At 42.3% G+C, this 23,753-nt stretch overlaps 1 protein-coding gene across 1 annotated transcript in view; it reads right to left on the reverse strand.

Moving 5' to 3' along the window:
• The window catches only part of ARHGAP20 (Rho GTPase activating protein 20), a 51,201-nt gene that overhangs the window by 19,059 nt on the left and 8,389 nt on the right, over positions 1 to 23,753 (reverse strand). The window contains exons 2-6 of the mRNA XM_009886904.1: positions 11,749 to 11,919; positions 6,399 to 6,548; positions 4,464 to 4,505; positions 3,385 to 3,469; positions 423 to 500 (exon numbers count right to left, since the gene is read on the reverse strand). Of these exons, the coding sequence (XP_009885206.1) occupies positions 423 to 500; positions 3,385 to 3,469; positions 4,464 to 4,505; positions 6,399 to 6,548; positions 11,749 to 11,919 (526 nt within the window). The remainder of the gene's footprint in view (positions 1 to 422; positions 501 to 3,384; positions 3,470 to 4,463; positions 4,506 to 6,398; positions 6,549 to 11,748; positions 11,920 to 23,753) is intronic.

Raw genomic sequence — 23,753 nt, forward strand, 5'->3', positions numbered from 1 at the left:
TGTACTTGTAATCTGGGGACACAGCTGATCATGCATGTTTGCACATTTTGAAGCCAACTAACAAGCAGGTCAGTAGGTTTCCTGTTCACACTGAAGCATGCAAAAGGAGCTGTATCAATATCTCACTTCTTGTGTCAAGGTATGTCCTCTTAGGCATCAGCAAACCAGATTTAAAAGCGACTGCAGACATGATGGATCCCTTACAGGGATGAGAGACTTATTCAAAACTTTTAAGGCACTTGATGATCTCTAGAGGTCTATATATTAACACAGCACTTTTGCTTCATTTCAACAAAACTGAATAGCTATGATAAAGGATTTAATTAATGTTCACATCCTAAAACTTGGAAAAAGTGCAAGAGAAGATTTGATTGTTAAAAGTGACTACAAAAAGACTCATTAAAACTGGTGCAAAGACTTACGTTAATTCCCAGCTGCTGCAGGGCCATGAGAATTACATCATTTGCTGTATCAACATTGGTTACACTTAGGGTTTTTGACTGTGAATAGAAAAAAGGAGAAGGGGTAAGTGCCATTAAAAATTTGGATTTGCAAAGAGTATCTGAAATGCAGTAGCTCTGCATAATTCATTGTTGGGAAAACTGAGATTATCCTGTTAAAATTTTACTAGGTAAATAAATTATCCTACATATATAAAGATCCAGCTGTCTGAGACTGAAGTTTGATTCTTCTGCTTTGTCACATACTTTCTGTATTTGCCCCCTGACTCCCCAACAGCTTCATCAGAAGGGAGAGTGCCATGATTACTGGGGATAAGACCACCACATTAAAATATGCAAAAAGACACAGCCACTAACTGTACTTTAGAGACTGAATGAAGGACATAATGGTTTGATTAATTTAAAAGCATGCAAGTTTCCTATGAAAAAAGCGAAACATTTCAGTGAGTTTTTTCAGTGAAATAAGAGGTTCTTCTATCAATTGTTAATCATTTTTGTCCTTTTCTACTGAAGATCTCCCTGGTAAGAAAATACTATACACAGGCTGTTCATCTCTATATTCCTTGCCACATTCTATATAGATTTCTCAAACTAGATTTGGCTCAGTACCAGAAGCACTTCCTCTTGGTAATCTTTCATCCAGCTAAAATGCTACCTCTCCGGCATCCTCCAGAATTTGCTGACCGGCAGTATGGAAAAGCATGGATCAGCAGAAACACTGCTTTCTACATAGCTATGGCGACCAGGATAAAATGCAAAGCTTCGTGTTGGAGGAAGTGCCTCTTTCCACAAGGCAATCTTTCCAGTGTGAGATTTCAGCACCTGCTGCCTGGCACCAGCATTACTCCCGTACGACTGGGCAATGCTCTGTACCTCTGCACCGTGAGCTGCTTTTATGCAGGGCAGTGCATTTCAAACACACCAGATTAATGACTCCATCCGCAGCCCAGCTGGGACGTGGCAGCACCGCTGCCATCACCTGGCAGAGGCAAAAGCAAGCGGGGAGAGCATGTCCACAGTGGTTTTTGCTTGCACCATCACACCTACCTTGGCCTCACTTCCAAGCCGACAGGCAACTCCCACACATCAAGCACAAGTTACTAAGCCCTCTTTAGAGACATGATAGTTTGGCTCCACTAACAAGACTACTACACAGCTTTTGGACTGCAGCTGGTTCATGGCCACCCTAAAGCCCTGGCAGAACAAACACATACCCACTGCAACAAACTGCCCAGGTGCATCCAATGGCCCAAAGAAGGGAAGGTGGCAGAGCCAGGATGTAAATGTTCACTGCCAGTCCCAAGACAGTTTGCTATACCCTGCTACCCTGTGTAGCATATGGGTTTATACGGGCCATAGGATGTTCAGGTGAAACAACCCCTTGATATTTTGCATTTAGAAAAGATCTGAGCTGTACATTTGTATAAGTCCCTGATGGTAACAAGCTGCCATGGCAATCAAAAGAAAGTAGTGAGAATACTTTATATCCCGCTTCAGGACATATCTGAACGCTCATACCATAAAAAATTTAACATTTGCCTGAAGCAATGACATCTGGCTCTCAGGAGTAGGTCAGCACATTTGCATCAGTTTTGCTCTCGGCTAGAATATAATAAAATGGTTTCTGCCTTGTGTTCAGCCTTCCTTACCTTTCAAAAATGAAATAATTCTTGGGCATCTCCAGCTGCTGTAGCACAGGGACCACAGTGCCATAAGAACTATCTGCATCGCAAAGTTTCCATCAGCTCCTCCACTGTTCCTCCACTATTTTATTACTGATAATAGCTAGATTACAGTGTGTCATTTCTAGAACTGTCAGGATCAGGAAACCATATTTGGCACATAAGCTAATTATAATGAAGGAGAAAAGAGATTTTTAAAAAAAACCAAACAAACCCTGGTAAAAGAGAGCAACACCTGCGTGCATGCATTATTTGTAGACATTTACACCTGCACACACCTTCATCTGCAGTCCTGCATTTGAACTATCACAATTATTGTTACTGCTTATTAAAATTTGTCTTAGCAACCTGGCAATTCTAACTATTAATGTTTACCTTAATAATGTTTTTCTGAAAAAATGCAGACTCCTTTATGCTTATGTCTATGCAAATTCTAAGTAGAGATTCACTGTTGGGCAAAGACCTCCAATGAAGTTTAACCTCTGTAAAAATTTCTCGTGTCCTTCCAAATGCATTTAAGGCTTCTGAGCATGAAATTCAGATCTCAAAAGCACAGTTAGAAAGAAAGGATAAATGCATAAGAAGCAGAGGAAGAATGGACGGATTGTCACTGAATGCTAGGGTATCCCTAGGGAACTGGCTACATACAAGAATTTAGTTTAAATCGGTTAAAAGTGACTTATTAAAAGAAGTGCACATCACCCTGTGGATGACCTTTCTTTACCAATTTACCTTGTGCCTATAAATTTACCAACATCAGTTAGTTGATGAAAAACATGCTTAAGGCAATGTCAGGGCATCCATATACATAGCTTTACTGACTTAGGATCATTACAAACAATAAAACACGTGGCAACTTTGCAGAATTGAATGAAGGCAGCTGTGGGTTTAGATCAGTTTTGCAAGCAAAAAAAGGGTACATTGTACTGGCATTTCTGAAGATGCTTATGCATAAGTTCCGCTAGAGGTGGTTTTTGGGACTTCACACTGTACAGTCTTTAGTTTGTGTGCCAGAACCAGTATTTCTCACCCACCACACTGTCTTTAAAAAGGAACTCATGTATTACACACAGGAAACAAACATTTCAGAGCTATATATGCCAAATCTTTAAAGAAGCCGGATCCTTAAAGGAGACTGCAACCCAAAGGAACCCTCCCAATATCCAGAGGATTTACAGGTGACTCACACTCACAGGTGATGTGGATTTCGACACACCCCCCTTTATCTCAAGAGCACTTACGTATGCACAAGTTCCCACATCCTTTGCAATTATCTTCAGAGGAATGCTTTTAGGATAGTCTTTTTCCTTCTCTTCTCTTATTCGACTGACAAAAGAAGTACAAAACAAGTAAATTTTTAATATTGTAAACATAAATAGCAAGATGGAAATTTAAAAAGCAATCAAGCAATAACTGGATAAGAAGCAGATTATTTGCAGATGTACTGCAGTAGAAAGATCTCTGAGGACTAGAAAGCATCCAGCAGTATCTGGAAGGGATGCTGACTGTGGCCCCCAGTACTGCTCTGTTGTGTTAAAGTTCATTGTAGAAATCAGTGTAAGCAGCAGAGAAACTGGATTTAAAAAATCAAGGTAAAACTACCTATCATTGTGATGCCTCAGCCTGTACTATACAGGGTCCTACTGGAATCAGTTACGTGCCATTGTACGGACCAGTTCAAAGGACTGAACAGGAGAAAAGTGAATCAGAAATCACCCCCAGCAAGGATGATTTAAGCAACCCCAGGAACTCTGAAGAATCAGATAAAGACACAAACCTCAACCAGCAGAACTAGGTGACCAGTAATCAAAACCACCACTAGTAGTTTTCTGTCCAAACGCTGACTGAAATAAGACAGCTCTATTTATGCAAACCCTCCCACCACACCCTCCAGCTTGGGTTCCATTTTGTAAAACCAAAATACAGACAGCCATGAGCAGCAGATAGGTTAGAGCAGAGGTTCCTGAGCTGGGCTTGCTTAGATGCCATCACCATGGAAAAAGCCTCAGGCTCAACTAGAGCAATCGTGGCAGAGGCTCCTACAACTGCACAGGGAAGGGACTATGTGTGATAGGAATGTTCCAGTTTTGTGCTGAGCCATGTTCAGGCACAAGGAAGCATTTCCCTCCTTGCATAGCGATCATTGCATGAACAGCACATACCATCTTCTGCAGGCAGAAGACATGAGATTTTTTTTTTTCTTAATATCACTTTGAAAGAGCTTATCTGTCATGATGGCATAGGTACCACAGCTTGGGAATCACTGGTCTAGATGACTGGGACTCTTTTCAGTGTCTTCAAAGACTGCATAATAAAGTACCTTTGCAAAAAAGACAGCCATGTCTCCTTTTGTTCTGCAGACCTGCAAGAATTATAGAAAAACAGGGACAAATCAGACATCATTCTAATAGCAAAATAGCTCTTGCACAAACCACAGTGGAATGGACTGCTTCTTGGTTGCAATTGCCATAAATACCTACAAAAACTAAAAGGTTTTTCCAGATTTGAATGAAAAATCTGTTTCCCTGCAAAATCAACTGAAAAGCCTGCCACAGAGATCGAAAGCCCAAGTTACCAGTTTTTATCACAGAAGTTAAAGCCTTACCACTGAATTCAGTAGGAAATGGGTTGAATTCTTAAACTGATGTCCAAATAGGAGAGGAGGGCACTTTAAAATAAGAGTTTAATTCAAATGTTTAGAGATAGTTCCTCAGGTATTATAGACTTCTTTCCACTTTCACTATTCTAATTCTCTTCTTATTTATTACTAGGTTTATCACCACATTACAAAGTACACATAAGCCACAATGAAAAAAGGTCCCATTGTACTTAGCGGGGTTTAATTTTGGACATTTTAAGGCTTATCTCATTTATCTTTATCTCATTTATACACTGTCAAGGATACAAACTTTCCAGTTAAATGTAGCTAATAATAGGATAGTGCAAGGAATCTAACCTAATTTTGCTTCAACTTTCTTGATTTAAATCCTGCCCCAGATGGAGTAACTGCTATTCCCACTGCTGCTTCTGCAAATCAAATTTGTCAAATTTTCAGAGCAGGCATTTAGGGAACTACAAACCTACTGAATGATGCTGTGAGGGGAATGCACTTTAAGAACATTAAAAATTTGGCTGCTTCAATTCCATCAGATATGCATCTACGGACTCATGCATGGCATTTTAGATTTTTCTGTGTACCTCCAGATATAAAATAATTTCACTTCTATAAAATCTCTGACTCTGTTTTGATTGAAGCTATTGCTTTCCTATACAATTACTTTCTGATAGCTGTAAAGGATCACATACTGTCTCTAGATCAAAGCTAATGTTTATTGGCAAGAGTTCAGTTGAAAATCAATAGAAAGTTTCAGCTTTGTTTCAGAACTATTAAGTGAAAAAAACCCATAAACAGCACAACCAGCTCAAGAGAGAGCAGTTTGTGCACAGCATTCTCTCTGGATATGGACAATGTGACATACAAATTAAGCTGCATGCGTCAGCTTTTGCTCTCTGTTGGTAAAGAGGAAAATGCATTTTCCAAGACCCAGCCAAATTACTGTGGCTAAGCAGCTGGGATTTCAGGGGGATGGTGCCCTCCCTTATCCAAAGTGACGACAGAGCCCTCCCTCTGAGACTAAAATTAGCCTAATCACTGAAATTAACTCTACAGCCCTTATGTGTCCTACAGTCAATGCTGCAAAGACAGACCAAAAATCTTTCACCCTCTTACAATTCAGATATTCTGCTTTAAGAGTAATTTTGACATTTTCTCGGGCACAATTAAATTAAAAAGAGAAATAGGACAAGGCCAGTATTTCACTGTACGTTTCCTTGCTACTTCCAATACAAACTCTTCTGTTCAAAAGTGTCCTACAAGGGTCTCTTTGATACTTTCATTAGCCTGGCTGCTTACTATTTATAGTTCATCTCATTAATTAGCCAAGGCGTTTGTCAAATTATACCCCAAAAAAAGAGAATTTCCACTAAGCAAGTTTGCAGCACAGACAGTGCTTTGTCAAATCACGTACTTTCTCAAATTTTTAAGTGATAAGTGAGTATCACTGCTGCATTTGCAGAGAGACAGAAGACAAGACATGGACAGAAAGTGAATTGCTCACAGCAGTAGAAGAAATTGGTTTAAGAATCAGTAAGTTTCCACCTTCACTGGTGCTGAAATGAATCTGTGGTTGTCTTGTTAACTGTCAGCCTAAAAACATTTAAGTAACGTGGTAAATAAAACATATCTCATTCTTACCTGAAATTTGCCACGCAGTTTGTGGTGGGCCAGCCCAAAACAAAGGACCTCTCTGGGTCTGTGCTGCCTTCACAGACTTCTTCTGTACAAAATGCTGTCCACATCTCACAGAGACGTGCTTGGCACTTTAGTTTGAAATGAGAGTGTGACCTGCCGGCAGAAATTCACAGGTGTGTCACACACACGAAAACATAGCAAGGCAGGTTAAACAACTCAGAGTTGCTTCTTCTTTCAGGCACACGTGAAGCTTGCATTGGAGCTGATGGAAGAAGCACTTCTGCTTTACTTAAAGAAAATGTTTTATTTGGGTTTCACAGAAAAATACATCTATTTCTCATCTAAATGGGATCAACAGATATATGTGGGATAAATAGGTTGCTTGTGGTACCCTTGGACAATCCCCTTCTGGGGGAAAACTTCTGCCCATGTCTAGAGCTCCAAATCTCACCATGAGGCAAAGACTGCCACTTGTGTTGGACTCCTTTCAGTGACTTTAACGCCATTGAGAAGTTTACAGTATAGTTGTATTGCTTAGTTCCAGAGTCAACAACCACGGTGAGTTTAAGTAGTGACAACTAGCCAATCCTGAAGAAAGAACAAGCAGAAAACTGCCATTTGGGTTAACTACAGCACAGATGACCTATAACCTCCATGAACTAGCTGTATCGTAGCTTTAAGCCCACACCCCTTGGAGAATGAGCCAGGATTCCATGCATTCTCTAAATACCTAGTCATCTACAAGGAAGATACACGATTTCCTCAATTTTTAAAAATTTGGCCCTTCCTGTATTTTATCCTACTCATTAGAGTACTCATTAGAGTACAGTAAGGGTCAAATTCACAGACTTTCACTTTTTTATTTCAACTCTTTTCTTCTACATAAGTTCTCATGACAAGCCTCCTTCTTTTGTAGGATTGGTGGGCACCAGTGCTATGTGACAAATAAATAAAATCTCACAAAGTCAGTCCAGCTCTGTAGCAATGCAAAAGCCACTCACTTCATGACAGGTTTGCACCAGAGGCCTTGAAGACTGAAGTACCTGAGCTATGGTTCTTCTGGTCCAGCCAGGAAAGGCTGGAGGAGAAGTGTCCCCTCCCTGAAAATATTTGCCCTTCTAATCCAAGGACTGCAAGCAAGAGCATGTCAGCTCAACACCGTGTTGCAAATGTGGATGGGGACAGTGCCAGGCACCATGGTGATTAGAGCTCTATAAATAAATATGCCAGGTAAGCAGTTTCTTAGAGCTTTGATACACATGGACTACCTTCTCTGAGATTAGTCTCATTTACAAGGTATTTGATTTAGGACAGACTGAACTAATACAGTCTGAAACATAAAAGTACTTGAACCTTGTGGCTTTAAAGAGGACACAGACGAACTTGCAGCACCCTGACTGGTCTGAGGTTTCAGCTGATACTATGCAAACATGTGTAGTGGGGTAGAGCAACACCAATAACCCAGCAGCATTTACAGTGGTGGCCAAGAAACCACCATTGGGTCATATCACACCTGGCAAAAAGGTACACTTCAACTGGATTGCTGTAAAATATTGCAAAATATCATCTCAAATTCATGTATTTTTTAAACTATACCATGGTGTTTCCTGGTCAACTGTGCATTTCACCTCTCTTTACTACATTTTGTTACCCCATCAAAAAGAAACTTAAAGTACAGGAGAACATTTCAACACGCTCATCAGTTGTGATGCAACAAGTAAAACCTGTGAAGGACACAGAAATAACTGTAACTGACTGATCACAGAATGAACTGTGAAAATGTAGATTTACAAAAAAATACAGCTGTGAATTCTTACGTAGATGTTAATAAATGGATGCCTGGCCTGACTCCACTGAATCAATCTGTTGACCCTGCTTTTCTCCTCAATTTCTTTTCCCATTACCCAGCACAGTGAACTCTCTACATGCTGTTCATAAAGCCAGACCCCTACAGTGCCAGTAGCGGGTGTCGGCAGGGTGTTGGCACAGGGACAAAGATGTTCTCCAGTCATGCTTGATGTATATTCTTACCCTATTTGCCATGCCTAGTCACAGCTCTCAGCTATTATCAGTATTCAAGTGGCCTGGTTTCCAGAGGCGCTGAAACAGTAGCCTCCATCTAAAGAGCCTGAAGTATAATTTTATCTCTATCTGCCATGTCCTTTATGGGTTCTCAGTGTTTGTGAAATGTGGGTCTTCTATTTAAGTGCCAAAGCACTACCTCTAGAAATGAATATATCATCGCTGACTAAGGAAGCCGCATGACTGAACATGTGAAAAATGGAAAGAGTAACAATCTAACAAAGATTTTATTTATATTTTAAGGGAGTAAGTCCCCTTGCACGTGTTGCATTATAACTATCAGACGCACCCCAAACTGTGCCACCTCTGCAGAGTAAACTCAGTTCTTTTTGCTTTCTGTAAGTGGCAATTGGATACCTTGAGGCTGTTAACAGATGGAAGATTAACTTCTCACTAGATTTGCTAATCTCCTTAATAGGACCCTCTGACAAAAGCATTAATGGATCTACTGTGAGATTGCTACCGTAATTCCATGTATGTACTCAACCATCAATTTCTATGGCCAGCCACGTTGGGAAAATAACCTTAAAACGTACATGTGCAGGTATGTATTACAAAGGAGAAAGAGGAAGCCATTTCTCCATGCCTGCCATACAAAAACGTCTGTAAGAAACCTTGATCATTGAACTGACAGATCCTTGAAATATTTACTCTGCAAATTAAAACACACGCTCTCTGTAAGAAATCTAGTAAATACATAGAAAACAGTATAACATTTTACATACTTAACATTGGTTTAGTGAGAAAAACTCTTTCAATAAAACTATGACTTATTCCTCACATGAAGGCAGTAAAAGGTGGGGCAACAGAGAGAGAAGCATAGCATGTGAGTATTATTCTTATTTTTTATAAGCTGGGCTAATGCATGATCTGAAAAGATAACAGTCTACATTTCAAAAAATGATTAGAAAGCAGCAGAAAACAAACCTACAGGCACCTTGTCCAAAGTCATACACAGACTGGTTGTAGAGAGAACTTACCCCCTACAAATTTGCATGTGAGCAATGCCAATTCGCTGCCTTTAACCAGGAGCTCAGTGCTGTGCAGGAGTTTACTCAGTGAGCTCAGAGGGCACAAGATACTTGTTGCTCTCTTTAGAAAAAAACTTGTACCCATTTGCTGATCATACGAAGTCTAATTATACTTGAGCTCCCTTTGTACAGTGACTGGCTACCTGCAGCTGAGCTGACACCAGTACAGTGCCAAGCACTTACACTGCCAAACACCTTAGGTGTTCATACGCCCCAAGCTGAAAAACTAAACACAAAAGAGTATTACAAATTTTTAGCACCTTCACAAGAAATAATTCTGAAGTTAAATCAGATTCAACTGTATCATTAATTCTGTCCTGGTGACCTGCTGTGTTGACTCTGCATCAGCTATTAAAAAGCCCACGACAATCAATAGTCACGTCTGCATAGCAATACAAACCACTCAGGTTTTCCCTCTAGGAATCCACAATGGTGTTTTAGTGTGAGATATCTTTAAAAATGCTGATTTTTAAGTAGTATTCATCAGTGACAGCTCTGATGCTTTAATTGCTGACAGGGCAGCTGTAGAGAGTACATCCCAATTAGTTCTGTAAAATACATGAAGTAATATCACTCAAAATACTATTTTTACCATTTCTAGCAAAGACTTGATCACCTTCCCCCTTTTTCACATGAAGAAGCACAATTTTTTCTGTTCCACCTTCTTCAAATGCTGCAGACTCTTCACCACACTAAATCAAATGCTGTGAGAGCCATTACTACTCCCTGGGACCAGATTTTGGAGCAGTTACACAGAGTAGTGCTTTACTATGCAAATAGTCCCACTGGGACCCAGCCAAACCTGCAGTAATATGCAGCTCAGCCTGGGGTTGTAATGTCGCTTCTTCTCAGCACACTGACCAGGGAGAGGGATTCATCTCACCTGGTTTTAGTCTTCTACAATTTAGGAGCTTAGACCTAAGCTAGTGAGACTATGCCCACTGAATAGCCAGTGGACAGAGTGAGAGACCCCCAAGAGCCTGACTCCCCTAACCCACCACCAGCACTCTTTCAGGGTCAGGTGGGTTTGCTGCAGGAAGGTGCTGGTTTTCCCTCTGTGACTATAAAAGGAGCCTAGAAGCCAAGGTAAGTTGCAAATATTTAACATTTGAAAGCTTAAATTACATGACACAAACATACATAAATACAGTAACAATGCTACTATTGCTACTGCTGGTAGAATAGCAAGATTTCCCCTAAATATCCTTACGTTACCCACCCGTACTGGAAATTGTTTCGGGTAAAATACCCTCTGTGTTGTCGCATTACATCAAGTGAAGGAGTTCAGTTGAGGGGGTTACATTTACTATGTGTGATTCAAATGGACACAGCTCAGATTTCTACAGAAAACACAGATTTATTCTGGCTTTTCCCAGCAGCCTCTGAAACAATTGCTTAAGCGACAAGGCGCATTGCAAAAGCCCAGGATTCACATCAAGATTACCCACCCTGTGAAATCACAAATAGTGCCTAACAGAGAATGAAGCTGCACCACGATTTTTTGTTATTATTTCCCCATAACCCATAACAACAAGTGAAAGCACCCTCCAAAATTGCCTTAAACCACAAATGCTGCATGAAGCTGGCATGCTAGCCACAGCTTGTAAATCTGATTTAATTGTGAATGGTAGAGTGAATAATCAGAGCTCAGCAAGCCTGATTACACATGAACACTACCCAGACTGCTCAGCATCGCTTCCTTTCTCCTTCCCCTTCCCCACACACCTCCTGGCACAGCACAACCCACAGAGATGAACACTGCAATGCCGCCTGCAATCTATATTTTTATACAGCTACTCATCACTGGTGTGTATCAAAGCAGCTTCCAGGTAAGTGTTAAGACCTCTTACCCCAGTGTTATGCACACCCTATAGGACTGAAGATGACCTATCTAAAACACAACAGTCAGCTGAAGGCAGAGCAACGGACATGGTAGAGCACTGATGAGTCTTGTCTATGACACTGTGCTCCCAAAGCAGAGATGATGATACAACACAAGCAATATATTGAAGAACATCTAATACTTCTCTAAAATGTTGCATCCTGAAATTCCTCTATGGCTATGGGGGTTTCAAAGGTGCCTGAAGGGGTCAGGCAGCTAACTTCCACTGACCACATAAAAAGCTTCCTTATGATTTAGGGAAGATTTGTTACTAAAAAAGCGTTATAGAAATTCATGTTATGCTCTGCTGAGAAAAAGGGATGATCTGAAGGAGCAGTGCCTGAGGTGCTATACTCACTTGGACTTGGCAACAACCAGAAGGTCTGTGAAGAGGAAAAGGTGTCGCTCCTGGGTTTGCAGACCTGTCTTCAGCTGCACGTGGCCGTCCAGGATGAACGTTCGGTTGTGGCACATGAACGACTGCACAAGGGGACATGCCTCTGGGCTGATAGGGGAGAAGCAGCCTTCCCTGCAAAAGGAAATAAAGGGAATAAATGAAAGTGAATCAGCCGATTTCCTGTGAGTGAGAACCAGGCAGCGACTTCCCACATCCGCTGCCAAAAAGCAATTTCTTTGACCACATTTCGGTGAAAGGCGAGAGGGACAATAACGGTAATCCAGCAGTCTGATCCTGAGACAAAATCTGTTAGGGACTCTCCTCACTGAATCTTTTACAGGCCAAGCACATGGATAGTATTCAGCAAAATTTAAATACAGCCCTCTCTATTTTGTCTATTTGTATTTGTCTCCCTTTGTGTTGAAGTGTTAGAGAAAATACCACCACTTCTGTAGCGTCTCCAGAGTGGAGACATATCCATGACAAAGGGATGACTCTACACCCACCTTGGTCAGAAGGAGACTCATACTTGGGTTCAAGAGCAATTTACAGAAATTATTCAGAATCAAGGACAAACATGAGACAAACAGGTTGGGGGCTGACCTCCTGGAGAGCAGCTCTGTGGAGAGGGACCTGGGAGTCCTGGTGGACAACAGGATGACCATGAGCCAGCAATGTGCCCTGGCGGCCAAGAAGGCGAATGGCATCCTGGGGTGCATCAAGAAGAGTGTGGCCAGCAGGTCGAGGGAGGTCATCCTCCCTCTCTACTCTGCCCTGGTGAGACCGCATCTGGAGTACTGTGTCCAGTTCTGGGCTCCCCAGTTCAAGAAAGACACGGAACTGCTGGAGAGGGTCCAGCAAAGGGCAACAAAGATGATTAGGGGACTGGAGCACCTTTCTTATGAGGAAAGGCTGAGGGACTTGGGTCTCTTTAGTCTAGAGAAAAGAAGATTGAGGGGGGATCTTATTAATACATACAAATACTTAATGGGAGGATGCCAGGGGGATGAGAGCAGTCTTTTTTCAGTGGCGCCCAGTGATAGGACGAGGGGTAATGGGCATAAACTTGAACATAGGAAGTTCCATCTTAACATGAGAAGGAACTTCTTTACTTTGAGGGTAGTGGAGCACTGGTACAGGCTGCCCAGAGAGGTGGTGGAGTCTCCCACTCTGGAGACATTCAAAACCCGCCTGGACGCTGTCCTGTGTAACGTGCTGTAGGTGACCCTGCTCTGGCAGGAGGGTTGGACTAGATGATCTCCAGAGGTCCCTTCCAACCCTAACAATTCTGTGAATTCTGTGAGATGCAACTGAACCTTGCTAAAGACAGACCATGTACTAGATGAAAATGAAAAGAAGCAGCCCAGCCCCTCTCCCAGCACATGACCCACGCTGAAGTAAGCTCCCGTTGCAGGGTTTACTTATGTGACTGGAGCACAGCTATGCTGGTCTGTGGATGTGATGCATAGATGTGGCTGGATAATCCAAACCCAGGTCTGTGGGGGGCAGATCAGGCTCCCTCCTGGCAGACACTGATCTTTTCTAAGGAGGTATTGAGTAGGTTGCAGCCCAAGGTTACTGATGGCGGAGACGTGATTCCCTCAACCCCTCCTGATCTAACTGTTCTGCATGACATAAAGGAGTTGAATAGTTACTGAAGCAGAAATGTCTATTTATACACTGCCGAACTGAGTGAATGTGAGGGTCTGAGGGGAAGACACTCCTCCTGTAGGTCTCTTTAGAAGCTGGATCTCCCTTGGAAAGCCAGAGACATGGCTTCAAATTCTCCCAGACAGGGGACAGAACTGAACTTGGGTCTCTTACACCCTGGTGTACCTCAAATAATAAATTTCTGGATTAAAATCAGGACCCATCAGCATCTTCACTCATGATTTTTAAACGCAACTTTTCAAGTATTTGCTTTCCCTAGAGGTGCCTCCAAATGAACCATTTCCCTTTGGTTGAATGAATCAGTCCCCTTTTTATTCAAATATATTTACTTATTTTTTCGTGTTAAAATAAGAAAAGAAAAATTGAGCCAAAAGTTGGCAGGATCGGCCTGGCAAGGAAAGGCTGAAATGAGCAGCTTTGCAATTATAGTTTATTCCCGGTCCCACTGGAATGGATGATAAACAACTAATGACTTTGCTGGAAGAACAAATGGACCTTATACAGTGGAAGTCATAAAACAAATGGGAGAGATATGAAAGAAAACAAGAGTTAGCAGACAAAACCTTCAAAAAAGGTCATAAACCTTCTTGTACCTCTCTCAGAGCCTGGATGATTCCCGACCCTACTCTCCTTGATGCCTGGGGCTGGATTACTCAGGAAATTATTTAGGAAATCCTGACAGCTGGGAGAGAAAGGATAAGCTCTGAGATTGGCCTACATTAGCAGGACACACTTTCACTGATCTGTAAGAAGCTGGTGAGGATCTCTGCCTGCTGGGGAGAGCCCTGTTTGGCCTTGGTTTCCCCTTTCTGGCTGGGAGCCTGAGTTTTTGAAAGAATTCCTCAACTTAATTTGTCTTAAACTGTGTCCTAATCTTGTCTTTCATTACCTACTTCTTCAGGGAAGAGACAAAGAAGAGGAATGGCTTTCAGAATGAATAATGCATACCTGAAGTTATTTGGTCGTTCCTCAGCAGAAGGGGTGTGGAAGTTAAAGCAGAGAGAGATGGTTTGGTCCCATACAACAGTGACACATGCTGTGTGGCCAGCAAGAGGAGTCAGGGGAACAGCAAGCATCTCTCCTACCTTGCCACTTCTGTGGGACTGAGAATTCACCAACTCACCAGTTCATCAGTGCCTGATAGGTTACTGGGACTCAATTTCATAAACTCCCTAGCAGCACTTGGCACAGAAACTTAAGCAGAAATCAGGAAAGATGACCAATCTAGCTGCACAAAAGCCATGCAAAGCCTTTACCTCAAAGGTTAACTCAGGGAAATACTCACTTATATTTGAAACCAGTCACAACAATAGTTAGAAAAAGCCCTTTTGTGTTACACTGCTGTAACCAAATCAGCAGAAACATTCATAAAATCACGCTGAAGTGCCTGCCCCTGCTCACTTTACTGTAGGTTCAGGCTCATACGTCTCCATATAGGCAACTCTATTTGATTATTCCCATTTGTACATTTTCTACATCCTGATTTGTAAGCCCAGGAACCTCCCAAGTTAAATTAAGCAAAATCTTTGCTATGCAGGCAGCAAAGGAAGGTGCAGTAGGTCTATTAATGCCAGCAGTGGTCAAGTAAATTGAACTTGGTTTTAGAACAGGAAAATACAGTAACGTAAATCAGTTATTTCAACAAAATCTACCTTTTGACCCAATGCCTTTCAAGCTTTTCTGTCATCTGAACTCTAACAAGCATGCTTGCACACTGTAATAAAGTTTAACTGAAAGCCTTATCAAAAAAAAAAAGTGAAAATATTTTCTTCCTTTGAAACAAAGTGGAGAAAATCAAAGCCATTAATTCAACCAGAACCTTCTAAAGCCCCAGGACAAAGGAACATGGAGGAAATTCACCAGCAGTGACAAAAACATCTTTTGAAAAGCATGCTTTTGATCCTCTCAATTAATGTTCCATTGTTACCAAACATGAACGAAACTCAAGTTTTGTTACATTGAAGAAAATGCAGATCAGCTATACCTTCAGGCGTGGGGATTTATATAAAAGTGGTATTTTCGGAGTTCAGTTTTTAATGGCTCGCTGATTTTTTCTGGCCATTAAATGGGTCTAATTTTGAAAAAATGCTAAGCACTCAAATACTGATTCTTTGAAAAATCCTTTTAATAGAATTATGCAAAAATCAGTACTTACGTCAATGTGATTTCTGACATAATTTAAAAAGTAAAAGTAAGTGATATCGGGTCTTCTCTGTGTTCCCTAAAAGTCATTCTATGATTAACACATGCAAAAATCCCACAAAGTAACACCTTTCCAGTTTGGCAGAAAAAAAGCGCCATCATCCAAGTTTGTTAAGAAGGAACTGTCAACTGATTTGCAAAAGATGGGGACATCCTGCAGAGTCAGCAATCAGCTGTCTTCCACTTGTGTATAAGCAAGGCTGATACTGATGTTTAGATGGCATTGTCATTATAACTCTCTAGTCTCAAGTGGACATTTCTTCCTAAATTTGCTATTTTCGGGGTCTGAAATTTCCATGTGTGGTTTTAACCAAGGAGTAAATTCTGTAATTTGAGGATATCTACACAGATATTCTTGAGTTACTCTGGAAAAGACTAAAATCACAGTACTGGCTGAAATTATTAGAAAGATAATTGAAGATTTTTCTCCTGTCATTTCCAGTGCCTAAATTTTTACATCTATTATTTTTTCAAATTAATCAGAGTAGGCATTTTGTGACTATTTAAAAGACACAATGATTTAAAAGAACTCTTCGATTTTGTATGTGTAATATATGAAGTTGAAATCCAAAGTAGTCAGCCAAACACTGAAAAATACATCCCTGTTGTATTCAGTGTGAAAGCAAACACATCACTGCTCACTTCATCAATCCGGTATTTACCAGAAACCACAAAAGCAGAAAAAATACTTCTTCCCCCAGCCGACCTTTCCTGGGGTTTCTCAGTAAAACTGATACCTGAATGGCATGACCCAAAAAATGTCTATTCTTGGTGTAATGGAGATCTCAGCTTTATTCTCTATTTGTAGTGAAAACAATGAAAGAAATTATATTTTCAAAAGGAGAGCTTAACAGCCCATGTTAAGTGGTTCCTAAATCTATGATCCAAATGTCATTTATGCCAATGGGAAGCTTTCCCTTGATTTTAGTCGATGATGACTTCGGCCTATCTATGATTTAGATTATTTATTATTTTAGAGAGCAGCCCTGAGGAGAAGGACCTGGGTGTGCTGATTGGCCAGAAGCTCAGCATGAGTCAGCAATGTGCAATTGCAGCCCAGAAGGCCAACTGTATTCTGGGTGGCATCAAAAGAAGTGTGGCCAGCAGGTTAAGGGAGGTGATCCTGCCCCTCTACTCCACTCTCGTGAAACCCCACCTGGAGTACTGCACCCAGCTCTGGAGTCCTCAACATAAGAAAGACATGGACCTGCTGGAGCGTGTCCAGAGGAGAGCCACGAGGATGATCCGAGGGCTGGAGCACCTCTCCTATGAGGAGAGGCTGAGAGAGTTGGGGCTGTTCAGCCTGGAGAAGAGAAGGCTCTGGGGAGATCTCATTGCGGCCTTCCAGCACCTAAAGGGGGCCTACAGGAGAGCTGGGGAAGGACTTTTTACTAGGGCATGTAGTGACAGGACGAGGGGGAATGGCTATAAACTGCAAGAGGGCAGGTTTAGATTAAACGTTAGGAAGAAGTTTTTCACTGTAAGGGTGGTGAGGCACTGGCCCAGGTTGCCCAGAGAGGTTGTTGAGGCCCCATCCCTGGAGGTGTTCAAGGCCAGGCTGGACGTGGCCTTGGGCAACCTGGTCTAGTGGGAGGTGTCCCTGCTCACAGCAGGGGGGTTGGAACTCGATGATCTTTAAGGTCCTTTCCAACCTAAACCATTCTATGATTCTATGATTAAGCTATAAGATGCCTTAGGGGAACAATCTGTTCCAAGGTACCTAAGCTGGAACGAGCTATTGCAGGTATCTCAGCTATAGGACATCCCTCTCACAGACTGCCCTTGCTCCATCCTAAATCTCTCTCTGTTGTTTTGGTTATCATTCTCTGCCAGAACGTCTCCCTACTGACGATATCTCTGCAGCCACAGAAGTTGATTTCCTCTAATGATGCAGCACCAATGCTCTCTGCACGTCTGACACCTATTGAAATAAAATATCACTTTGCTCTTTAACCTCTGAAGTCCTTCAGAAGAGGCAGGTGAGAAATGCACCTTTTCATTAGCAGAGCAGTAAAATGGCAGCTATTCAAAAGGCTGAAATCTGGATCAGCCCAGACATGTGAGCAGCTGCAGATGGTCTGTCCAATACACATACACAATACCTTTCCACATTCCTCTCACAGTGAACAACTTAGCCTATACTCATTTCACACAGTGGTATGATAAGCAAAAATACTGCATGCTTGTGCCAGTGCTGAAGCCCAGGTAAGGACCAGAAGCTCTTTCCAGTTTTGCACCTACCCACATAGAGCTTGCAGTTTGCGACACAAACCCAGCCTTCTTTTGGCTACAGGCTAAGGAGGCCACCAAGCAGAGCACCTGCCAACTCTCCTCGTGGAGATGAGAGACAGAGATGACAGACTTATTTTGTGTATCTCAAAGGCCAGTTTTGGATGGCTGTACAGAACCAGCAATTTATCTTTTAGGAAAAATAAAGCCAATGAATTTTCAACTTCATTCTCTCTCAGCAAAGCATTTATTTTATCATCACTGAGTCACAGCACTGGGCTGGAGCAACCCACTGAGAGAAGCAGGAGCTATTCACACCCTTTCAAGGGTAGTGAAAACAGCAGCTATCTGCACAGTAAGAAACGTCTACAGCCCAGCCCACATTACATTTTTTTGCCAAAACAGATTTATCAGTCAGGGACGACATGTGATTTGTGACCAGCAGAGACACCCACAAAAGCAAGCCTGATCTAGAAGCCAAGTTCTTTCATTTTCTTAATAGCGCTTACATTGGAAATCAGGTAACAATAATTGCACCTTTTTCCTGGGCCTCCTGCTCAGAACCTTAAGCTCCTAAAACTTCCTGTGAGAAGGAACTTCAATAGCAGCTTAATAGAAGCTTGCTTTATAATTTTGCTAATGAGGCAGGCCCTGCTAACTGGAGCTTGGAAGCCACGATGGTTTACTGCTGGAAATCCTTTAACACATAAGACATATTACCCATATCGTGTGGCTAGAGGGTGTTTTGCATTCAACATAATTAACTTAATAAGGTATTGAGAACAATTCTTTAACCAACCAAAAGAAAAGAGCTCCAATTTGGTGTGCAGCCCTGTCTCCCCTGAGATAAGATGGGAAAAAACCCCAAACCTGTAACACAGCAATGAGTACTGATCTGCCTTGCAGGGATGCTTACAGTGCACTCAAGTGCAATATTAACATTTCAGGACTTCAACACATATCTAATTTCATCATAAATGATAGTTTGGACGTGACTTGTACCGTTATCCTGGCCAACCTGACAATATCATGATAATGGATCATCACGTTCTGTGTGAGAACAGAGAACAGTGAAAACCGAAGTGAAAGAACTTTTTTGTACACTGAAACCAAATGGACATGCTTGGGACTGAATGCAAGACAACAGAGATGGTCCTGCTTATGCTCCTGATTAATCTAGCCTCTATCACACTGACAGCTTATTAAACCGCATGGTTTGAAAAGAGCTGCTTGGCCCAGCCTGCCCCGTCCTCACTACCTGTTTGGCATGGCCGTGCGAAGACGTGCTGGCTTCAGGGCCGAGCACTCACAGCTCCTCTCACCATGAACAAGGCTCCACACAGACGAAGCTCACTCACACGGAGCAATCTGCAGGCTCAGAGCCCTATCTAGACAGGCAGGTTATATAAAAAAAATCCTCTGCATTTTTAAAGGTGGTAGCCATTTGCTACTGTCACTGCCTTCCAGTCATGACCGGTGGTCTCGGGGAGTCACCCACTTGCTCAGGATCTTTGGTGCTTCTTCCCACTTTGACTCCACATGATTCGGAATATGCTTTTCATCTAAATTTATGCGGTGCTTTATTGTAATAATTATACCTGAAGGGTGAAAGGAAGCACAAAATGTATCAGCCTGGAGGGGTAGGAGTGTTTTCCAGGAAAGTGGTAGGTAAGATATGGGCCAACACAAAGTTAGTATGCTGTTGTAATCTTACCCTGACTATTTATAGAAGGGACTTGGAGAGACAAGCATAAAACTCTCTTAATCACATGGGCTGCCAACCCATTTCTGAAAATCTGCTGTCAACTTGATCCCTGCTATGCTAAGGGAGCTTCTTTCTCAGGATGCTAGGCATGTTTGCTTGCTGTTATCTATGGTAAATCTTATACAGTTGAAGCAGTACTTTGTGAAAACAGCACAGCATTCCAGAAATAGCACATCTATTTTCTGCAGCACTCCATTAAAGTTCCCCAGGCCATCACCATCGTGTACAGTAGCTTTTGTATAATGAAACAAGTGAGATCTGCTCGGTTTTTCAAAGAGCATTAATTACTTTCTAAGTATTAAAATGCCTGCTCCAACTTGATAAGTGTACTTTACTGGTTGCAACTTCTTTTTTATGACTAATGTATTTGAACAAACCCGAGGCAGTCACCTCTCACACCCCTGCATCTTCCCTCGTGGACTGCGCCTGTGGATCTCACAGAAACCACTCTGCCCTGGAGCACGCGTCAGCCCCAGTTCACAGCCTCTAGCCCAGGGCTATCCTCACTCTACCCGTGCAAGTGGCTGGACCTCAGCAAGCTGCGGCAGAAAACACTGCACCCAAGATGAAGCAGCGAGTCCCAATAGGGTCCCAGAGCCTTTGGATCCAAATGCACTGCAAGCCTCCCTTCCAGCACAAGCACAAGCCTGGACAATGGAATGAAGATTAATATTAATAGAGGTTGGCAGCAAGTTCTGCTCAGATAAATAGATAAATTTACATTTTGAGGCAGAAACCAGGGCCACCTCATATTTAGGAAAGCAGGCACCACTTCTCTGCTTCTAAAACTCAGTGTACACATTTTCATTCAAAATATATTGAGAAAATGTTCCAACTTAAATTATTCTAGGATTCTAAAAGTTGTTTTGTAAGTATCTGAAAAATCTTGGAAGAGGGTAGATTTAGAATAGATATTAGGAAGAAAGTCTTTACTGTCAGGGTGGTGAGACGTTGGAACAGGTTGCCCAGAGAAGGTGTGGATGCCCCATCCCTGGAGCTGTTCAAGGCCAGGCTGGACGGGGCTTTGAGCAACCTGGTCTGGTGGAAAGGGGTCCTCCCCATGGCAGAGGGGTTGGAACTCGATGATCTTTAAGGTTCCTTCCAACCTAAACCATTCTATGATTGTAGGATTCTATGATCTTTGCATGATGTCAAAATCTTATTAAAAGTAATAATAATTATTATGATGAATCAACATGATTTACACTAAATGTTCAAACTGTCAAGGCATGTAACTGTATTATTTTTCTGTAGTCTTCCAAAAATTAGTAAACTATTAAGACTTGCAGTAAAAAAAATCACATAGCTGTAGGGTAAAATGCATCATTAGAAAAAATCCTCACACCTTTCAGGATGGAAGCTTGGCAACTTAATTGAAAACAAGCCGCACTTAAGTGATTTCGACATAGCCAAAAGGACAATATTCTCTGCAAACCAAATATGTACTACAGTGTGGTGGCTGGAGACAGGAACACGCTTGTGGTTTGGTTCACTTCCAAGGGTTTTTTGTTTTATTTTAACAAACAGCTGCAAGGTGTTTACTCTGAAAATTTATCACAAGGGCAAAATTCTCTATTGGTATAAATTAGCACCACAGGTTTTGGTCATATTTTGCATATTTCCACCAGAAAAGAATGTAGTGCAAGTTATTTAAATCCTATTGAAAAGATCTTGCAGTGTGGGTGTCCTCCAGTCCTGCTATACAGCTCTGCTAGCAATCAACAAGCCCAAGGGGTTTTTGGTCCAAGTCCCCCTGAGCAGGGGAGAAGTTTGAGGGAGGATATATTCACATGTAGAAGTCAGTAAAACCTTTTTTGGCCTTTGAAAGAATCGATCTTCTGTTCCCCACTGCAGTTCCCACTCATTTTTACTGAGTGACGTAGCATCACCACCTTGAGTTGCTCTCCCATTCCAGTTGCACCAGGGAAATGCCGTTCCAGGCATTGTCTACCCAGACAAAGATTTTGTTGTTCAGATGAAAAAACGTCAGAAAAAAAGTGACCGGGGAGGAGGGATGGAGGTGTGGAGAGAAGGAAGAAAATAGGATGAACAGATGGCAAAGAAAAGGCCAGAACTTAACACCCCATCACTGCAGTTCTGCAACACGGTTGTCTGGGCTTTTTGGAGCTTCTTGTGGCCTACAAGAAGTCTGGAAGCACAGAGGCCTCCTCTGCCACTTCCACCCTGGTTCCTTCCTACCCATTCCAAGGAAGCATACAGGGGAGCAATCTGGCATCTCAGTTTCACCCATGTCCCCCTAGGAGGATCCAGTATTATTTTAGTAGCCTGGAGGGATAAGGTTTCTGTCCTATCTTAATTTTTGGGGGAAGCAGCAATCACAATTGGGACATTTAATCCCACTTAATCACAACTGGGGTATTTAAAAGGCTTGCTCAACTCTGCTGATTTTGAGTTACCTCATGGATGAAACTAACCTTTCCTTCAAAAAGGTGTTTCAAATATCTTCTTGCAAACTATATTACAAGAGTTCAGCGCAGGTCATATAATACCCAGGAATTCTAGGCTACCAAAAATAGCCAGGACATGCTGCAGAACTCTGCAGGAACAGGTCATTTCTAGCTGAGGTGCACATGAGAAAAGACTGGTGTGGGCATCTTTAGATATCCATTCTGGACCATCATGTATGGCTGTCAGTGAGTCCATGTATGAGTATCTCCCCACCCCATCATCTGCAGCTACAAGTTACATAGGCTGTCGACGGGCAAGAATAAGGCACTTGTGTGACCGTGTCCATTTAACAGGGAAACATAGCATTGTCTAGGTGACTGCCTAGGTTTATTGCCTGTCAGTCACCTCACACAGTTATCAGGTAATACCAGGGGGGCTGCTCACAATCTCTCAAAGTCTCATTGCTCAACAGTCATTCCCCTTTAGACTCTGTTTTTCCCATTCTTCAAGAAGTAACTCAGCTAGGCTCTTCCCCCCCTCGGCTCGTGACACCTGGGTAGAGCCTGCAGTGAGGCAACAACGAGCTTTAAGAAAAAGAAAAGCATTCACAACAGTGCAAGACTTCAAATATATGTCCAGGTAAATCAAACCTGGAATCCACCAGCTGCTGTTCCCTGATTGCCCCTTTTCAGGAGGAAATTTGCTGATTATAAACAAAATAATCACATACAAAGTGACCTATAAATAGCTGCAAGTACTGCCTTTAAAAGATAAGCCCCTTCACCATGCTTTATCCTCCTGCAAGCTGCAGCTCTCAATTGAAGCTGCTGCTGCCCAGCCTTGCCTGTATCCCCACAACTGTGGGACACTGTGGGGTGAACTCCAAAAAGCTCCACCACAGACATGAAGGGGGGATCTGCCCAACCCTCATATTGGCCTAAGTTTGTAAGGACCACTTCCCTGTGAGGGACGACCAACATGGGTGCCGCATGGAAGACAGGATTGTCACTTCACTGCACCTGTCCCAGCTGTAACAGGACCAAATCTGGCTTTGGTTTGCCTCAAGGGCTTTAAATCATATTTTGATACTAGTACTACAGCACAGGAATTATCCTATTACAGTGAAGAGATTACTTGATATGCCTGCCGCTGCCAGCTATTGCAAGTGTAATGACCCAGATTCCTTCTGAACAGCCAGCAGACAAATTAGTTGCAGCCACACGCACCTGTTTGCTGTCCTGTAACTGCCTACGTATTCAACAAGTTTTTTTACATAGCTACTCCGGCAGGTTAGCCAGAGATTTCTACTCCACCAGTGATCTGAGTGGGGGTAAAAAGCTCTTAGAGGATTTCCCACATCTCTGCACCTGATGGTAATTACTTTACATAAGGGAGAAGCCAGCACGGCCAGTTAGCTGCAAAGAACGGCAGCCTGGAAAAGGGGAAAACACAAGAGCCTGTCCCATGATGACGTTTTTCCCCATGTTTATTTGAGCCTTTTTTATACCTGAAGAGCTTGCCCGTGTCTGATTAGTGTCCTCCTTGTAGAAATGCACGTCACACTTGACACAACACCCACCAGGAAACCTGTCTTGCTCTTGGACAGCAAAACCGAGAGGAATGAGTGTGAGGTTGCTTAGTCGGAGGGGTTCAGCAACCGAATGTGTCTCCAGAGGAGCTCTAACAAATG

This window comes from Charadrius vociferus, unplaced genomic scaffold (assembly GCF_000708025.1).
Source record: "Charadrius vociferus isolate BGI_N301 unplaced genomic scaffold, ASM70802v2 scaffold736, whole genome shotgun sequence".
In the NCBI taxonomy this organism is placed as follows: domain Eukaryota; kingdom Metazoa; phylum Chordata; class Aves; order Charadriiformes; family Charadriidae; genus Charadrius; species Charadrius vociferus.